This window comes from Alligator mississippiensis, chromosome 16 (genome assembly GCF_030867095.1).
Source record: "Alligator mississippiensis isolate rAllMis1 chromosome 16, rAllMis1, whole genome shotgun sequence".
NCBI lineage: Eukaryota > Metazoa > Chordata > Crocodylia > Alligatoridae > Alligator > Alligator mississippiensis.
In genome coordinates, this window is record NC_081839.1 from 5,793,874 (window position 1) to 5,812,578 (window position 18,705).

Sequence of the window (18,705 nt, forward strand, 5' to 3'; positions counted from 1 at the left end):
CGGGCCCAACTGTCAACAGCTCAGGGCTCTGGCTTTCCCAACCCCTTTCTTTCTTTGTTCCACTCGGTGCCACAGTCTTGCATTCCTGGATCAAAGGAGAGTGACCCAACCCATGCCTCTATCAGGTTGGCCAATGTACAGTGCTCACTGTTACGTTTGGTCGGCTTCTTCAACCCATTCCAACAGGATATGCAACGTTACCTAGGCATACAAGGCATTTCCAGACTCATTTGCTTGCCAGAGGCTTTGCAACTATTATTTTCTAAAGCTTTCATTTTCCTGCTAGCCCCACACAGCACGTGGAAAAGAGGTCTTGAAATATAGCATGTCTCTGTCACCTTGATGCTTACAAGCTACTGAGGTCTCAGATGTACCACCAGAGTATCTCGCTCCATCCTGCCGTGGACACTTTCTAGCCCAACCTGAAAGTTCCCATCCAAGGGAAGTCCTGGCCTGAGATTGCAGCCCATCTAAGCTTATCAGGTAACTAAGATAACCACAGCAACGTGGCAATATGACCGTAGCCCATTGGAAGTCCTGAAATGTAGTTTCCCAGCTAGCTACTGCTGAAACCTGCTGAAACCTGTGTATGGGTGGGACACATAATAATCCCACCACAGACTGCAGGATGACCATGCAGCCCCTGCCTAGACCTTATGTTACTGGGAAAAGGACAGAGACCACTGCCTTTCCTGGCTGGGTCAACCAAACAGCTGATACAGCAGAGGTCCTCTTTGTCGTCTGACAAAGGTCATCTGACTTCGGTCCTCTTTCCTTCCAGGGGCAGGGAGTTGGACACGATGATCCATTGGGTCCCTTCCAACTCTATAATCTATGAATATATGAAAAGACAAGTGCAACTTGAGCAGCCAGTGTTGACACTGGCAGATCCCACCCCACAAACCAGTCAGTCTTCCTGGTCAAATGATGTATTTGCATTTTTGTTTGCATTAGACTCATACCCTTAAAAGCTGCAGCATGTATCAAGGGAGGAGCAGTGCAAATCTAGTTTTGAGCCAGGGGCTGGCCTGTCATCCCCCTCTCAAAGGCTTGTCATTCCAGTGACAATGGCCTTTGAATGCATCTCCCCGCACCTGATTACCCCCGCCCATAACTGATGTGAGCTCTGCCTCTGCCCTCCTATTCGAAATCCCACCCAGCAGCCTGTGGTGATGTTGCAAGAGATTTCATCTTGCGAAGTGGCCTTTATGCCTGAACCAACTGCAGCCAAGCAAGCAGATGCAAAGATCAGTTGGCCCTAGTCCAGAAAACCAATAGTGAAGCTGTACCCGGAGCCTGAGAGGTACTGGACCCCATTCACCCATGCTGGAGGAGCTCAAAGGCAGGACCTAGCAAGCTGTACAGCAGTAGGTCTCTGTCCTACTGCTGATCTTCCCCAAATGGGCTGTTGAATCCTAATTTCGTGGACCTGTCCACCTGGGATTGCCGTGGTTGTGGAACTCAACTCAAAGTGGGTAAGTCTGAAGCCCAAAGGTCTTTGCTGCCCATCAACTCCTTCCTGACAAAGGGCTCCTGAGCCATTGTGGGATGGAGAGAAGAGGACCGTGGCACGTGGTGCTTTTGAATATGTCCTTTGAGGGCTGCATGGGCCGACCCTGGCGATGAAGAGCCTGCCAGATGGAAATCTCAGGACATCTCTATCACTCATGTCCTGACTCTGCAAAGGACCCTTTTGGAGCCCTGGGAGCTTGGAAAGGAGACACTTGAATCATTTGCATGTACTCACTGCTTGTTCTACCAGAGAGGAGTTACATCACGTTCAAGCACAGAGGCAGGTACGTTACACTTCGGGATTTTCTAGTTGGGTTACTTATTTCTGATAACACGTTTAGTTAACCTCCCAACAAAGCAGGTTTGTTACACAGAGCTGGGGGCGGGGGGGTGCTGTGTTGATGAAGAGTGAGAATTTATTGCTAGATGACGCAGCATCAGTCCTAGCTGATTGGCACACCTGAACGAGATATGGTGGAACACCCAAGATAGACCTGCAGTCCACTCCCCTTCACCTTCCTCTTTTGCATCGTTGTCTTTTCCTCGCTCTGCAAAGTCACTTCATTTCCACTCTCCAGATCCCCTTTTTCTCAGCATGGGAGTTTTCCGGAACAGCAGCTGGAGATCATTCAATACTGCCTAGACCACTGCAGGGGCATCAGACAAGGTAATGATGGGTTGTGTGTGCTGGGGGGGGAGGACTGGACAGGACCACCTGCACTGCATTCCCACCTCACCTCCCCAAGCTCAGGCAAGTTTCTTTCCCTCTCTGCTCCTGTTCCCTCTTCCACCTGTATCAGTTGTGATTCTGTGATTTTTCTCAGAAGGGACCATGCCAGTGCATAGTGTGTCACAACAAAAAGAGCTTTTATCTTGCTATGGGTTTACTTCTTAATGCATTGATTCTGAGTTTCTTAAATGAGTCAACGAGCAGAAAGTAAAGAAAAAGATAGGAGGAGAAGGAGGAAACTGAGGGTGCCCACAGCAAAGGAAACCTGAGATCTCCGGCAGAGCCTGCTATTTAGTGCCTCATGTTCCTAGGTTTTTGTGCTTAAGCTAATCGTCATTGCTAATTAAGCACAGTCAAAGAATGCTTTCGTTCTGCGCCGAGCCAGTTTTGAAAGCAACATTCTTTGCATTTCGTTTTGATGCTGAAGTGTTGACTCTATTGAGACTCAAAATGTTCATGTGGCATCAGGAAAGTGTTAGTGTAAGAAAACCGCAGCGCTCTCTCCAATACACAAAAGAAAGGGTTGGTCAGAACCAGCCCAACTGGTTCAAAAAGGATGGTGGGACATCTATTAGTCTATTTGTTGAAACCAGGCAGTTTGTAAATTGGTATCAGACTGTGCATTTGGGGGCAGTAACTTGTGACTGCTCCCAGAGCGGGTGACACGAGTTCTTTGTATATGGGCTATCTTGTCTTTACAAAGTAAGGCCTTGACTGACCTTGGATACCTAGAGTCCTGGGTACTCCCAGTATTGCACTCATCCTGCAGACTGCCCGTAGGTCCACAACGCCCCATGTAACCCATTAGTGAGGGTGGATCACAGATACTTCTCTATACAAACCCATTCACGTGAGCTGTTAGCCCTGGAGGCCCCCAGTTCAGTTCCCTGCTGGCGTCCAGGCCCTCAACCCTTCAACTGCTGAGAGATCCCACCGCCCTCCAGCATCAGGGTCCTCCCGGCTGAATTACAGCTCTCCTCTCCCCAGCTTTGGCTCTGCTTTGTTCCTGGAAGCCAGGCAGCTGGGACCGCATGTTCGCTTCAGCTCAAGGAGTAGTTCGTACTGGAAGCAGTAATTCACAGCACCACTGACATGCGTGAAGGAGGTGAATTTGCCTCCGGGTGGGGAGCCAAAGGACATGGCTGCCACAGGGCATGAAATGGGGCAGGAATAGGTTTCCTGGCAGGTGTGCTCATATCTCTGGGCCAACGAACTTTGCTACAAGTGTCCCTTCCCCACTCTGCTCGCTTATCGCTCGCTGCTAACCCACTGTTTCTGCATGTTCAGCGTTCTCAGATACACTCATGGAGGCGACGGGGCAGAAGAAAGGCTTCCTCGGCAAGCAGTTCTTCGCTGTGCTTCTCTTCCATTTCTTCTTCGGCATCTGCTTATTTACCTACATTCGGCAAACCAGGGAACCAGAATCAGCGCCCTGCAGTTACCCTCCCTCAACCCTGCCAAGCTCACTAGCCTCGCCAGAAAACACCTCAAGCCCAGAAAAGAAAGCCCCAGAGCTGACCATCTTGCTCTGGACTTGGCCCTTTGGGCAAAGTTTTCCTCTGACAAAATGCTCCACGTTGTTTGGCATCCCTGACTGTCACATGACAGCCGACCGCAGCTGGTACCACAAGGCCGATGCTGTGGTTATGCATCACAGGGATGTTTATTCCGGTCCGAGCAGGCTCCCGCGGGAGCCGAGACCCCCTTTCCAGCGCTGGATCTGGTTTAACTTGGAGTCTCCCAGCCACAGCCCAAACCTGGGCGCCATGAACGGTATCTTCAACATGACCATGTCCTACCGAAAGGACTCTGACATCTTCTCACCCTATGGGAGCCTGGAGCTCCTCAGGCAGCCCCACAACTTCACCATCCCAGCCAAGACCAAGCTGGTGGCCTGGGTGGTGAGCAACTGGAACCCAGGCTCACGGCGGGTGCAATACTACACCGAGCTGAAGAAGTACATCCACGTGGATGTGTATGGCCGTCAGCACAAGCCTCTGTCACAGGAACAGTTCCTCCCCACTCTGTCCCAGTACAAATTTTACCTGGCCTTTGAGAACTCTCTGCACGAGGACTACATCACTGAGAAGCTCTGGAAGAATGCCTTGACCTCCGGGACCGTGCCAGTAGTTTGCGGGCCTCCCCGGCAAAACTACGAGCGCTTTTTGCCCCCGGACTCCTTCATCCACATTGACGACTTTCCCAGCGCTCTGGAGCTGGCTCAGTACCTTGAGCAGCTGGATAAGGACCCCGTGCGCTACGAGCGCTACTTCCAGTGGCGAACCTGGCTGAGACCCTACATCACGCCAGGCTGGATCTTTCACTACTGCAACGCCTGCCAGGTTTTGCAGAGGACAGAGCGCTACCAGACCATGCGTAGCTTGAGTACCTGGTTCCGGTAACCCATGCAGGCACGGTGCTCTGTTGCCTGATGTGGGCTGTTTTCTGCTGGCTTGATTGCAATTAGCCAGGAGAGAGGCATGATTTGGATTGCACAGAAACACGACTGCATTTGGTAAAGACTGGGGGGATGTCCTTACCATCACAGCCAATGGGACCTAGTGCTCCAGTGGAACTTAGGTGTTTGAATACTTTTCTGGATCTGGCCCGTATTGAGGCAGTCTCATTCTCAGAGGTTAGGATGCCTTAATTAATGCGGCTGTGGGGTTTTAATGGTACAGATTAAGCCTGGAGAGTGGGAGCAATCTGGTCATATCCTCCGGAAATGAAGGAAGAGGAGGCTTGCCTCTCTGGTTCGGGCATGGGGTAAGAGTACACGTAGTCAGAGGGTCAACACTTTGTCAGGGCAGCAAATGCAAAAACCAGGCGGCACTGCATGGCGGGCGGTCTGTGGGTCCCAGAGGGAGCCGTAAACCCTCTTGAATGCAGGTGTCTCTCCAAAGGCACTTGCCAACAGGAGCTCTTGCTGACTCGGGGTCTGTGAGGGGTCACATCCTGCCTCCTGAGGTGCGTTCAGTAACTGTGACAATAAAGAAGATGCTCTCTCCTGGATGCCTCTTATGCTCCTTTGTAGGGTTGCCTCCCAGGCGAGGCAGCAGCGAGGAGGAAAGAAGCCCTTGGCCCGGAATCGGAGCAGTCGGTCGGGGTCTCTCCCTGGTTTAGCCTCTGAAAGCCTTCCTCTTGCTTGGGGGCATCTGAGACCCCACATCACACCTCTGTCCCCCCTCTTAGCCCCTTGTCTCTTTTGGGCAGGCAGGGCGCAGCACCCAGAGCGGAGGACCCTGATCTGGGTTGAAAATGAAGCATCCCAGAGACACATGGTGGGGTGGGGGGCACTCCTGCCTCGTCCAGGTGAGTTCCCTCTCTGATGTTCTCTCTCCGCCCTTGATTCAGGCTGGTTTCTACGTTTCCTCCTTTCCTTTCAGTTTAACAGGTGCTTTTTCAACCAAGGGCAACTGGTTTCTTCCCTGCCCCTGGACTCAAGGCTTGCGGCTGCAGCTGCCGCGAGCTCTGACCTACATGAGGACCTGGTGCCTCTCCACACTAAGTATGTGCTGTGGGAGATGCTAATTGCTACCTTTGTTGCTTTCAAATTACTGGCTGCAAAGTTTTTCTGGCAGAGGAAGGAGCTGAAGCCCCCCTGAGGGCAGTGAAGAGAGGCCCTGCTGGTGCACTGGCTGCTCTCTGCCCAAAAGGCTGGTTTCAAGAGAGCAATGTGGACCTTAGAGACCACCTATCCTCCCTCCCCCCCCATGGCATATTGCCAAGGCTGATGTCTGAGCCAAGAAACCTATGTTCTGTGTCTGGCCCTGCTCCATGACCCTGATTAAATCCCCTCCTGTCATCCTTTGTCTGCTCGGTTTCCAATTTACTGTGGGCCCAGACCTCCAGAGGGGCTACTGCACCATGAATCATGGTGGCCAACAGGGTCTTATGCTTCTGGCTTGTAGCAGCCCAAGTCTGTTGTGCTGCGTGAGATCCCTCTTTGCTTTGCCCATGAGGAGATGGGGGAGTGGTGGCCCTTGGTAGCATCAAGGCTGTGACTGTGCAATGGGAAGCTAACGCGTCTTTGGCTCTGTGGTGGCTGGATCTCGGTGGTTCAGTTGATCTCCTCCCCAGGACGACAAAGTCTGTGGGATCTGGTCCTTGTGAGGCACCACCAGGCCCCTACCCTGTGTCCCCTTTGCCAGGAAGCCTCCAAAACAAGGCAATTCCAGTGCCTTGCCATTGCCGCGCGCCTCCCCTCTCCACCTGCTGCATCTCCCCATGGACTGCAAGCCTTCAGGGCATCTCCGTGCAGAGCCTGGCATGACGGCGCCCTGGCCCCTGCTTCAGGACGGGGAATGGGAGTCAAAGCCAGTGCTCGGAGAGGTGGCAGCTCTCTAAACCCACCACTGACACGGGGTAGGGGAACAGAGCTCCTGTTAGACAATAGGAGGGGACTGGCCTTCATGGCTGCTACAAAGTTTTATTATATTTTAACAGTGTTTTAACTGTGATGCACCTGGGCTGTCAGCCTCATTCACAGGGCTGGGGCATATCCTGAGGGAGCTGCACCCCTCCCATGCCCTAGTTTCTTGGACAGCTGATAACCTCCGGAGTTGGGGTGGCATGTTTACACTGTATTCACTGCTGTGTCTGCAGCTCCTGTAACCACAAGCCCAGGTAGCTTTGAACTGGACCCTACAGGAACCGCTGGCAGCACAGCTGTGGCACCTGGGAGCTCAGTGGGGGCTGCACCACCCATGTAAGGAGCTGGGGAAATACTCACTGGCAGTTTCCAAGCTGCCCAGTTTATAGGTAGCTCAAGTGTGAGCCACGGTCATGGTGGCAGCACTGCTGCCATGCCCTCAAAGCAGCCCTGCCCTGCTGTACAGACCCAGGAGGATGCAGCTATCAAAGGGGCAGCCAGTTCCCTCTTCTCCTACCCCTTTACAACCTCACACGCAGCTGGAGGTCACCGGTGGGAACACTCACCCATCTCCAACACAGTGATTATTTGTCAAGGATGGGTTTTCACTGCTTGCTTGATGGCATTTCTCTCTGGGCCTACGCTATCAAGACACTGTCCAGGCAACTGGACTCACAACTTCCTCTCCCCTTCACTGCACCACGCTGGATCTTGGCACTGGCTATTTGATCCTCTACTACCTGGTACCCTCGAGCAATACTGGGTCCAGTTTTCCCTCGCTGGGGAAAGGCAGTTGCAGGCCGGTCCTGGCAGGGCATGGAGACAGAAACAAAATATTGAACTTCCCCTTGTAACATAGCGTTGATGAACAGTGCAGCCCAAGGGGCCCGCCTGGGATGAACAACAGCTCAGAGAAGAACGACTGCTCCGGACACAGGCAGAGCTACAGTCGGTTACACTCGAGACACATGCCCAAGGTTATCGTTGCCACCGAGAAAGCTAGAGAATAGAATCAGCCGAGATCTCCCGAGCTCCCATTCAGTGTCTAGCCCTTTGTCCCCCAATGGTAAGTCCCAGCATAAAGGATTGGCTGGCACCGAGTATAAGAGAACGCGGTATGAAACGTCACCCTTGGCAGGGGGCTGCCAGGTGGGTAGACACACCTGCTGCACTGTGTACCTGTTGCCAGTTTGAAAGGCGTTATTAGTTTGGGAGCAAAGTAAACCTGTAGAACAAGTGCACCTGGAACACACCTGGCTAATGGTTCTGGGGCTGTGCCCAAGGGTAGCCGATCCAATTATTTCCCCTTCTCCATTGTTGGAGCATTTATATTACTGCAAACTGGGTTTGGTCAGAATTGGCTCGCAAGGTGCTTTTAGGTTTCAGCCCCTGAAAGACTGAAACTAAAAGGGAGGGAGCGGGCGGAAAACCCCTCTCCGAGAACCTTTAGTAGGTAACTTTCAGTGCAGCTGTATGTGATCAGAGCCAAACCAAGGATAACACAAAGCATCAGGTATAACATATAACAACATAAGAACCGCCATTTACTGAGTCAGACCCTAGGTCCGTCTTGCCCAGTGTCCTGTCTCGCACAGCAGCGGAGCAGACACTGAAGGGAGAGTGAACAGGATGTGACCAGGGTTTTTTCCACTGTTCTTTTCTCACGTGCAGCTGCTAGTATTTAAGGAAGTCCTGATTCAGAGGCTGTGGCCCTAACCCCTGTGCTCAATAGCTCCTGATGCCCCTTTCCTCCAAGAACGTGTCCCATCCCCTTTTGAATCGGGCTAAGCTTTCATTTCCCACCGCGTCTGGTGGCCACGAGCGCCGCTCTTTAATGATGCGCTGCGTGAAAAAGAGCTTCCTTTTGCTAGTTTTAAACTGCCTACGCACTTGTTTCATTTTGTGACCCCCTGATTCACAACCTTGGTTCGCCAGACCGGCAGTTTAAGTGGAGCAGAGAAGGGCCAAGGGTGGAGGCGGCCGGCAGGCTGAAGTGCGCTTCACCTCCGTTTCTGAAGCTTTTTTTGCTCTTTTTACAATGGCATTTTTCCGATTAAAAAGAAAAGTGGGAAGGGGTCCTTCAAAACTCGTGACTACGGAGCAGTCCAGCCAGCAGCAAAATGGAGCATTTCATTTACAAATAGCTCAACACAAGCTGGTCTGGCATTTTCAAAGTACTCGCCTCCTGGGGATTGTTTCCTCCACCGAGGCATCACTGGTATGGTCTGTGCCCTGAGCAGGTGTGGCAGGGGGCTTCAGTGTTGGTTTGGCTGGCAGCCTAGGGTTTAATGCAGTAGCCACCTGCTACATGCACCGTCTCAAGGCTCCTATGGCAGCGGTGCAGGGGCTCGACCCTGTCACCTTGACCAAGAGGGTGGTTGCAGTAAGGGGCTGTGTCGACCCCTTCCCCCACAGGCTGATGAGGGGACTCGGGACATGAGTCCACAGCTGCGGCTGATTCCAGTTACCAGTGGCAAAGGGCAATGCCAGATTCGGTCCCCCCTTTAATTCAATTGTGCTGCCCCTGTAACATCAGTGCATGGGACTTGTGGCCTTGTCACCCTCCCACTAGTTAAACTATTGCCCCTAAACCCAGGGTGGTGCACGGTGGGACACCATCACCTCCTTTCTGCATGCTGGTTGGGATGCTCGGGATTGGGTTTGCTCAGCAGATAAGCTGAGGGACTGTGGTGGAAACCTCTGGGGCTTGGATGCTCAGCATATAGGGGCTTCTGCATTTGCCCAGCAGCAGAAATGTAGGCACTGAGGGGTCTTCAGCACCAGAAACCCAGGTGCATGGGAGTTTAAGGGCCTTCAGGGTTAGACAGCAGCTGAGCAGTGGTTTGGGAAGGGCCTAATTGTGTTTCTTGGCCTCTACCTGACACTGGTTCTTGGGATCTATGCTCGGTGTCAGCCCTTTGGCACAGAGCAACATCCCCTTCCCTCTTCATACCTGCAGTGCCAATTAAGCAGGACACAAGCCTACAGTTCAATCAGGCAAGAGCAAAATAGCTTTGCACGGGCATAAATCTTTGGCTGCTTAGATCATCAGGCAGCTGGAGAGGCTATTACCTAGGATCTGGGAGTGGAACATAAAATTATAGCTCGACTCAGGCAGTGAGACTACACAGAGCCCGGCGGGGCCATGGGGACACGGGCAGGGGTGCGCGGCCTGCCAGGTGAGTGGCACCGAACGCTCGGTGTATGTGACAGCTGTGCACACGGAGTTTGGTGCCACCTTCTGGAATGCAATGCCCTCAATTCAACAGCCGAACGAGGCACTCTTCCCTAGTGCTTTGCTGGTGGGGCTGACTTTCCAGGCAATGGAAATAAAAATACTTAAAAGAGTTTAGCAAGCAGAAGTGAAAAGTAGTTAGCAAATCATAAACAGAGGGACCTGCTGCATTTTTAATCTGTACTGAGGACCAGCTCCCCAGCGGGCTTGACTGCAGGGGAGGCTGCATGTATTTACCATGGGTTTGTACTGCTGAGTTGTCATTTCCACCTAAGCTGAACAGGTATTCCACCTATGCCACAAAGGTCCTCTATTGGAAGGACATTCCCAAGGACTAAGGGTGAGTGTTACAGGAGTAGTCCAGTCTGCAAAATGGGTAAGGACATGAGAACGTGCTTCCTAAGCTGATGTCGTGTGCCCAGTCCCGTGTGAACAGGGCCTGATTTTCTGTTGTCTGCACCAAGTGCTCCTGTTCTGAGCCGGTGACATTTCATACCACGTACCACAATGCGTGGCACAAAATACTGGGTAGTGGAGCACCGGGACAGCAATTTCTCCTCTCTTTCGGACCTAGGTTCACTAAATGCTGCCACAAGACTGATATACCAAAGAGTGACAGTGCATCTCCTGGCTGCACACTCTGGATTGCTTCTGCACGAGCACCAGCTAGAGGTTTTTTTAACGACCTCCCATGCATCCAGCCAATTCAGGCTCCAATTGACCGAGCAGAGAGGAGCTCAGCAAGCCATTGCTGTGCACATCTGGCAGAGATTCCAATGTGCGTTGGGTAATGGAGTCCTAAGCGGCCAGAACAGCCTCGTAGAGCCAAGTCCCTTAATCTGTTAAGGGCAAATTGTTGATGTTAAAAGCCCTGAGCCCATCTCACTAAGATTCATTTTGTTCTTTCATAAATCCAGCTCCGTGCCACAATCTCTGCAACAGCACATGTACAAAACACTCCCCCCTCTGAAATAACACAAAACCTGCCAAGGCACCAAAATTAATGGGATTGGCTCAGCACTACCTTTGCTTCCATCCCTCTGAGCATGCAGAAGACCCTGAGAAAGCACTTCAAATCATTCCTTAAAGCAGCTTCGGCACCAAGGAGCTACAGCCACCTTTCCCCCCAGTTTTGTGCATTAAGTCAAACTGGGAATGGTGGCAGAGTAGTGATGGCCGAGTCCATCCAAGGTTAGGGTGGCCTTGGTAATAGATAGCACATGATCCTCAGAAGGCAGTGTAAAAAATGTAGGAAAGTATGCAGGAGACAGAGCACATAAGAAGCTGTCCAGGGAGAGGACCTGTGTTGTTACAGAGCCAAGCCCTGTATATGTCTGAGCACAGCTGGGGCATCTGAATGCACACTGGGGCACGACTTCTACCGAACGGAGACCTCTGCTCCACAGTGATTTACTCTTCTGCTTAACGTGATACCAGTGAGTAATCCATTAATATAAGGAATGCTGCTTACTGCTGGAAAATAAATTACTTTGAATAAATGTTTGCAAGACCGGGGCCTTGGCTTGCAAGCACCGCTGTTATCTAGGTGCTTGGAAAGTCTGCTGTATATTGGGACGGCTGATCTCCCTCGCACCTTCTAGGGGCTACTTCAGTATAAATGCTTTTGATGAGGAGGATTTCAAGCATCTGATGATAAGGCGGGTCAAGGAGCACTAGGTAACAGCGAGACAGTTGCAAGCCGCGATCCCAGCTCGCCAGCCACAGAGGTGGAGCGTTTGGAGGCATCGTGGCACAGGCGAGTCCACGTTTTGGGATGTGGTGCTAGAATCGGGGTAAGCTCCTGGACTATTTTCTTCCCCTGGAAGGGGAGGACAGGGGCAGGTTTTCTCCAGGCTGGGGTGGGAGAGTTGATCGCCGACCGCTAGAAACATCTGCAGCTATTTTGGGATGTTTTCAGGAAACTGCACCGAGAATCATGTGGAAAACCTGAGCCCGAGGCCTGCTGGGTTCCAATGCGTCAGGACCGCAGGCAAAATAAATACTTGGGGTTATGATTTATGACTCTTCACTGTGCTGCTCCTCAGCCAGAAGGCTCCCCGGGAAGAAGCCCGGAATTGCCACACCACCTTTAAAGGACTGGCTGACTCGTCGTATTTTAATGACACTGGAGGCATCTGAGCCTGAGAATACAGCAAGGCCAGGCTGTCCAACTTGTAGCACCCCCGGGCTGCCTGGTGCCTGTGCGAGCCCCTCTCCCACCAGCTGCTGCACTGCACAAGCCCCTGGTGCACCCCATGGCCCCAACACATGGATGTGTTGCACCATGAAGTCTCCCCCCTCAAGTGCAGATGCTGTGCGGGATCCCCAGGTTGCCCCAAGCCCTCTGCCTGAGCCCCATGAGCTGCACTGCTCCCCTGATCCCAGGAGTAGGGGCAGGCGGTGGAAACTGGAGGAGAAATGGGGAGCCCGGAGTCGCAGGAGAGCAAAGTGGGGAATGGTGTCCAGACCAGGAGCTGCAGTGGAAACCCTTGGTGGTCACAAGGCCCATTTGGACACCCTGGCAGCAAGGACCGTGCAGGGATGCACCACGCACCAGACTCAAACACAGGCCATGCATGGTGGGAAATCTGCCATGCGCTGTAGGCATTCACCCGATGAAGCTGGGCTGGAATCAGCTCGACGTGCTGTGAACGGTTGAGCACTGTTTGATTAACGCTACGTTCCCAGAACGGGGGAGCTTGCGGCTGTGGGATCAAAGGGAAGCGAGTTTACAGTGCTGGGCCACAGAGGCCGATTTCACGATTGGAAGGGAAAATTGACACTACAATCTAGAAGCTATGTGATGGAGAAATTCAATCCAGTGGAACATCTGGATTCTGGCACTGCAGATGACTAGCTGCCAGGGGCTGGAAAAAGCACAGTGCAAAGGACAGTCACATTTTCATTCAACACGAACGCAGGGCCCAGGTAATGTTGTTACAAAGCCCTTTAGCTCTTGCTCTTCTCCGAGTGCCGAACCTCACTTGTGGTTTAGCTTCCTGCCCCCATACGGCAGGCCTGCTGGTTTTGCACACCGGTTGGAAGGAGAAGGGCCAAAAAAAGAAGCACCGAATGAAGTTAGACTTTAAAAGAGAAAACGCTTGATGGGATTTACCGAGATGTTCCAATCGTGCGAGGAAATTCTGTTCCTTAAATTGTACACCGCTTCAATAGTAGCCTGGGTTTTTATCACGGGTTAGTTTAGAGGATGTTGGGGGAGAGGGTCGGATCTGTGCTCTCCAAAGCACGCGCTGCGAGATGTGGCTTTGTAACACAAGATGCAAGCCAGGACTTGTTTCTGGCAGGTGAGGCTGTGTCCTGTGATATTTTCCTCCTTGCCATCTGCCCATGTGGCAGGACTGGTGATACAGGAGAGGTGGGGATTTGGGCTAGTAGTGGAGCTGGTCAACTTTGGTTCGATGGTCTGACTGAAAGCCTTCCTCAAGCAACCATTGCTGCTCCATCGACTCTGCTACGGCCCTTCGGTGAAATGCCTTGGGAGCGCACAACGGGAAGGGGTGGCCTCAGAAAAGGGGACATCTACAGAGGGATTATGGCAAAGAAAAGCATCTTCCCACTTGCATCCTTTGTAGTTTAATGGTGCAGAATCACTTAGTACTGTGGTGACTGGAGTGAAGACAGAAAGGTTACCAGTTTACATGTTGGAGAGGTTTCCTTTGGCGTGTCAAAACCAATAAACGGTGAACACCAGGGAGGGTGTTGGATAGGGGGTAGATCACTCTAGAGACATCCAGTTCAGCCACTTCTGCTACTGTTGAAGACAGGTTATTGGGCTTGATGGACCATTAGTCTGACCCAGTATGGCACTTCGGTGTTCTTACATTCGCACTGCAGAGGGAGTGCAGACATAATAAAGGCTCCAACAGCTGGGAAAATGAACGCCTTGGAGTGGGATCTAACAAGGGTTTTGTAAGAAGACCTTGGGCAGGGTGTTGTTGGAGCTACGCTTGCAGCTAAACCCGATTCAGAACCAATTCAATTGCTTCCATTGGCCTCAGTGGAGGATCTGGCTCACGGTCCCTTATTGTGATCTTTCCCACCCAGTCATACATGACACTGAGTGTGAAGCGTGGTCAGGAATTTGCGGCAAGGATTTTCCTTCTGACAATGATGGCTTATCCTGCTCTTATTAAAAGCAACAGCAAACTCCTGTTGCTTTCAACAGGGGCAGAAGCAAAGGTACAAATGCATTAGGAGCATGGTAACACTTGCCACACTTTTCGGTGCATCCAAATATTGGCACTTCATTTGGCAGGGCTGAAGAGCTCTGGTTGTCTATTCATCTTGGATTACTTAGACTGGCAGGTGTTTGGGGCACGGGCCATCTTCTTGCTCTGTTTGTACAGTCCCTAGCACCAGGGGCTCCTGGGGCTCTTTGGTGCTACTACAGAATAATCAGTAAATCAATCAGTCATCACCACTAGCACGTGTTCTTCCTGGGAAATGAAGGAGCCTAACCAAGCCTCCATTCATTAACACTGATGATGAGGATGGTGACGAAGAAGCTGAGGGTGCGTATTGTATGAATGCCAAGGAGCCCGAGTCCAAGACTGGGATGCCCTCATGTTGGTGCTGTAAAGAGACAGAATAGAAAGACAGTCCCATTTCTGCAGAGCTTAAGATGTCATTAAAAATGATTAAGTGTTTAGCACTTGCTGCAATGAAGGAAACCTTCAAATAATGATTTCCATGAAGACCGATACTGTTGTCTTCCTATGTCTGCAGCTGGATTTAGACAGAGGGTCACCGGCCCGTAGCAGGGGAGAAGGACTCAGTCTCATTTCTGCTATCCAACACTACCCAGTTTCATTCTTCTATTGCTTGGAAAAGCTATGAAGCAGTACCTGGACCATGGAGACTGTCAGTCTAGGATCCAGCTGATGTCTCTCATCACCATCTTCTGTATCCACCTGTGGCTACAAGGTACTTAGTATTCTCCCGAGCTGCTATCATTGGATGTACAGAAGTGACAACTTGGTTGAGGACACCTGGGTTGCATTCCTGACTCAACCAGTGTATGATCTGGGTCAACTTCTTGCCTCTCTCTGTTACCTCTTCCACCCTTTTGTCAATCTTGCTCATTTGGACTGGAAGGTTTTTGGGGCAGGAGCTGTATCTTTACAGGGCTTGCTCATCTACCTTGAAGTCCTGTGGTGTGATCAGAGCCCTGGTCCTCCACACCCGTGGGAGAGGTCTGTTTCTCCCACTTCAGGCCTCTACTTTTAGCCAGTGGTGGATACAGAAGGTGATGGTGAGAGATAGCAGCTGGACCCTGGACTGACAAGCACCTAGTGAGGTCAGCCCCATTGAAGAGGGTGGAAAAATAAAGAGGGGCCAAATGGGGTTTGACTGGTGTCCTGGGTCAGGCCCCAGTAGGCAAATTAAGTTGGGCAGAACTTTTTAATGACTGAGACAGTGCCGCTGCCGAAGGGATAATGTTTTTGGCTTGAGGGATGTCTGAGACAATAAATGGCTTTTGCATTTGGTGACCAGCCAAAGTGAGACTGAGCCTCTAGTGCTGGGAACACAATCTGCAGCGCACAGGAGGGGAAGAAAATCCAGCAAAACACCACATAAAAAAGAAAAATGAGGTGTGCCTGGCCTTACATTGCTCTGCAAGTTCTGTGTTCTCCCCTTTTTTCTGAACTTTCCACTGACACCACTTTGAGATGGGCTCTGGTTTGCTTTTCTATGTTTTGAAGGCCAAAAGGGACAATAGGACTATCCAGCATCTCTCTCTGTTGCCAAATCCAAGGGCTCAACAATCAGGAGCGAGGTCCTCCAAAATCCCAAGATAGGCGTCAGATCCTGAACTCGTTAAAGGAATCACTTAGGAATCCTTCTATTGATCTTCCAGTGTCACCGTTTTTTTAGCCTTCTGTTTTTCTAGCTTTCCCCCCACGTCTCTGAGGGTGAGAAATGTCCTTCTGTCTGTAATGAGAACTGCGATTCTCAGCCATTCACATGCTTCCAGGAGCTGGGGATTTAAGACAAGAACCAACTCTCCACGTACCCGCTGTAAATTCATAAGTGCTGGCAACACTGCAGACTGTCCTCACATTAATCTCACCCAGAAGTTCCTTAATTTTGGGATTCATATAGACTTCCTCTCCATTCATGCATGGTGGAAAGGCGAATCGCCCATCTCCCCTAGGTGAGGCGATCCAATCACAAACGGCACTCAGAAATGTGCTTATTATTTTCCTTTTTGAATTTTGCTGCCTTCCACTTCTGACTCGTGGATCATGTTACACGTTTGCTGGCTAGTTTGTAGCTCCTTCTAGTGTCAGCTATTCTACCGTACTCATTTTATTTATGACGAGACTGCATCTGGGATCACTTCCCAGAAGCCACATGGCAATAGGAGTTGGATTTTCAGACTTCAGCAAGAGTTTTGGATGCTCCACATCTTCTGAATAGGAGACCTCCAGCAGAAGTTGACAGCACTGCCAAGAACATCAGGCAGCAAGAAAAGTGTCCCTGAAAAGGGAAAACTGGGGAAGAAAGAGAATCATAAAATCATAGAAAATGAGGGTTGGAAGGGACATTTAGTCCAACCCCCTGCTCAAAGCAATACTGTCCCCAAGTAGGTCATTCCAGGCAGGGCCTTAAAAACCTCCAAGGATGGAGACTCCACCACCTCTCTGGGTAACCCGTTCCAGTGCTTCACCACCCTCCTAGTGAGAAAGTTTTTCCTAATAACAACCTAAACTTCCCTTGCTGCAACTTGAGACCATTGCTCCTTGCTCTGTCATCTGCCACCACTGAGAAGCCCCAGTGGATTAAAAAAAACCCTCATTGCATGACTAAAAGCCTGCAGGAAACCTGCCCCATAGAGCAAGTCCGCTGACCTCTTTGGGCAGGTTATTCTTTAGATGGCAATCCCTGAACCAAAAAAGCCCTGCCTGGCAGCTTGGCCCAGTGCTTCTGAGCAGGTTGGTGCCCATTACCTTGGAAGAAGGTACAGGTAAGTACACTACTCAAGTGGTAGGGGCATGGTGTATTCACTTTGAGTGACCTGCCCCCTGATTTTGTGCAGCAGACAGCGCTTTGAACCAGGGCTGGTTGAAATTTTTCCATCTAAAAGGTTCTTTGATGGAAAATAAGGCTTTGAACATTTTTTTGGTAACAAAAGTGTCCTTTGCCTACAGAAAATGTCAAATTTGGGTTGAAACACCTGTGTGCCTGAAAACGGACTTGTTTTATGTTGCATCGTGGGAGCTGTAGTTTACTTGCCCCATGCGCGCATTCTTCCTGATGGGCCATGGGCACGGCCAGCCTGCATCTCCTCCTCTCCGTGTGAGCGGGGGGTGATTATGGTACATCAGGGAGGTATAGCTCAACCAACAAGTCTGGTCAGCGGATGCCAGGAGTGCAGTGCTGTGGCAGCATGGCCAAACTGACATAGTTCTGTACTTAAATTTTTACTGAAACATCACACTTTTCCCCAGGAATCCTGTCCTTTTTTTTCTGCCCCACTCTGTTCCTCCATCTTTTAATTGGAAGGACACGTGAAAAAGCTGGCATCTGTTGGGGGATTATCCTGACCCTAGTCCCATGTATTTCCCTTGTAGGGCAACAGCTCATTGGTAGCCAACCTCTCTTGCCTGACGCGGCTGTGTAGACATTGCCACCATGAACGCCGAGGGTCGATTCCTGGCCCTAGTGGGGACAAGGGAGGGGGAAGCCTCGCAGAGCATCCTTGGGCTGTGGTCCAGTTTGGGATCTGTTGTCCTAACCTCTCACCACGGTGACTATTATTTGAAAACTCGTGCAAGACTCATATTTTCCATCGACCATTTCTGATTTGGTCATTAAAAATAAAGTTCCCTCTTCCCACCCTTCTTTTTGACATAGCCTGGCAAGGAGACCGCAGCCTTTCCCCCACCTCTTAGTTTCAGACACACACACACGCAAAGATTTATGAGTCTCGAAAGATGGTTCATAAAATATTTACAGAGTGTAGCCTCAAATGTGAGTGTTTGAATCCCCTCATGCCGGCCGCTGCTGTCAGGAATCTGGGTGGCACAAGGGGAGATGTAAACAGACCTTTTTCCATTCCCCAAATCTCTATAAATCTTCCTGGTCCTAAAGTTTAAAAAAAAAAAATTATTCAATCATTCCTCCGCTGCCCTGCCCACAGTTTAGCTGGCGGCTGCAAGAAGGCTTCCTATCTGCAAAACCAGCCCAGGAAGATTTCTTATCTCTCCTTTCAGTGGAGCTGCTGTCTAGTTTTGGACCGACAATAAATTAACTCACCTCCGCAGGAAGGAGATAGATGGGATCATGGCATAACACAGGCTAACTGGCTTACGGTAACAATTTCAAGAGCACCCAAGTGACTTATGTCTTGTTTAGATGAAGAAGTTAGTGATCAGTAAAATTATTGTGGATTAAATGTACACGAGCTACTCCTCACTAGTCCCATTCTGTAGCAATGGGTGCTTTTGTGCTCACTCCACTGTGAAAGTGCACAGCAAATGGCTCCATTTGTTCTGCATTAATGGTGTCCACATGGGGATTTAATGCCCAATACTGTGCTGTAAATTCATTATCTGTTGATTGCTTAATTACCCCTTGTAAATCATCCTAAAACCAGCTTTCTGTACGGATGTTGTGCCATTCCAGCTATTTCCATTGCGGGAGCGATGTGTAACGGCTAGCATCATATTGGTCAACCGCCCGTTTTGCAGGACACTGCCGAAACGTGTCTTTGTTCTAAAGCCACATGAAAGGTTGACTTTCTGAAATGTCTCACCAGATGACATTGTTGAAGAGCTTCATTTCGCCTTGGAGCCTCTCTTTGCTTCGATGAAATGGAAACGTCTTGTTTCG

The 18,705-nt window shown here is 50.7% G+C and overlaps 1 protein-coding gene across 1 annotated transcript; it reads left to right on the plus strand.

Moving 5' to 3' along the window:
- The first annotated feature begins 824 nt into the window (after positions 1-824).
- On the plus strand, positions 825-5,249 carry LOC132246494 (4-galactosyl-N-acetylglucosaminide 3-alpha-L-fucosyltransferase FUT6-like). Its single transcript, XM_059719628.1, has 3 exons — positions 825-1,796; positions 2,091-2,179; positions 3,530-5,249. The coding sequence occupies exons 1-3, from the start codon at positions 1,738-1,740 to the stop codon at positions 4,642-4,644; spliced, it is 1,263 nt and encodes a 420-aa protein (XP_059575611.1). The 5' UTR covers positions 825-1,737; the 3' UTR covers positions 4,645-5,249.
- Positions 5,250-18,705: the final 13,456 nt, after the last annotated feature.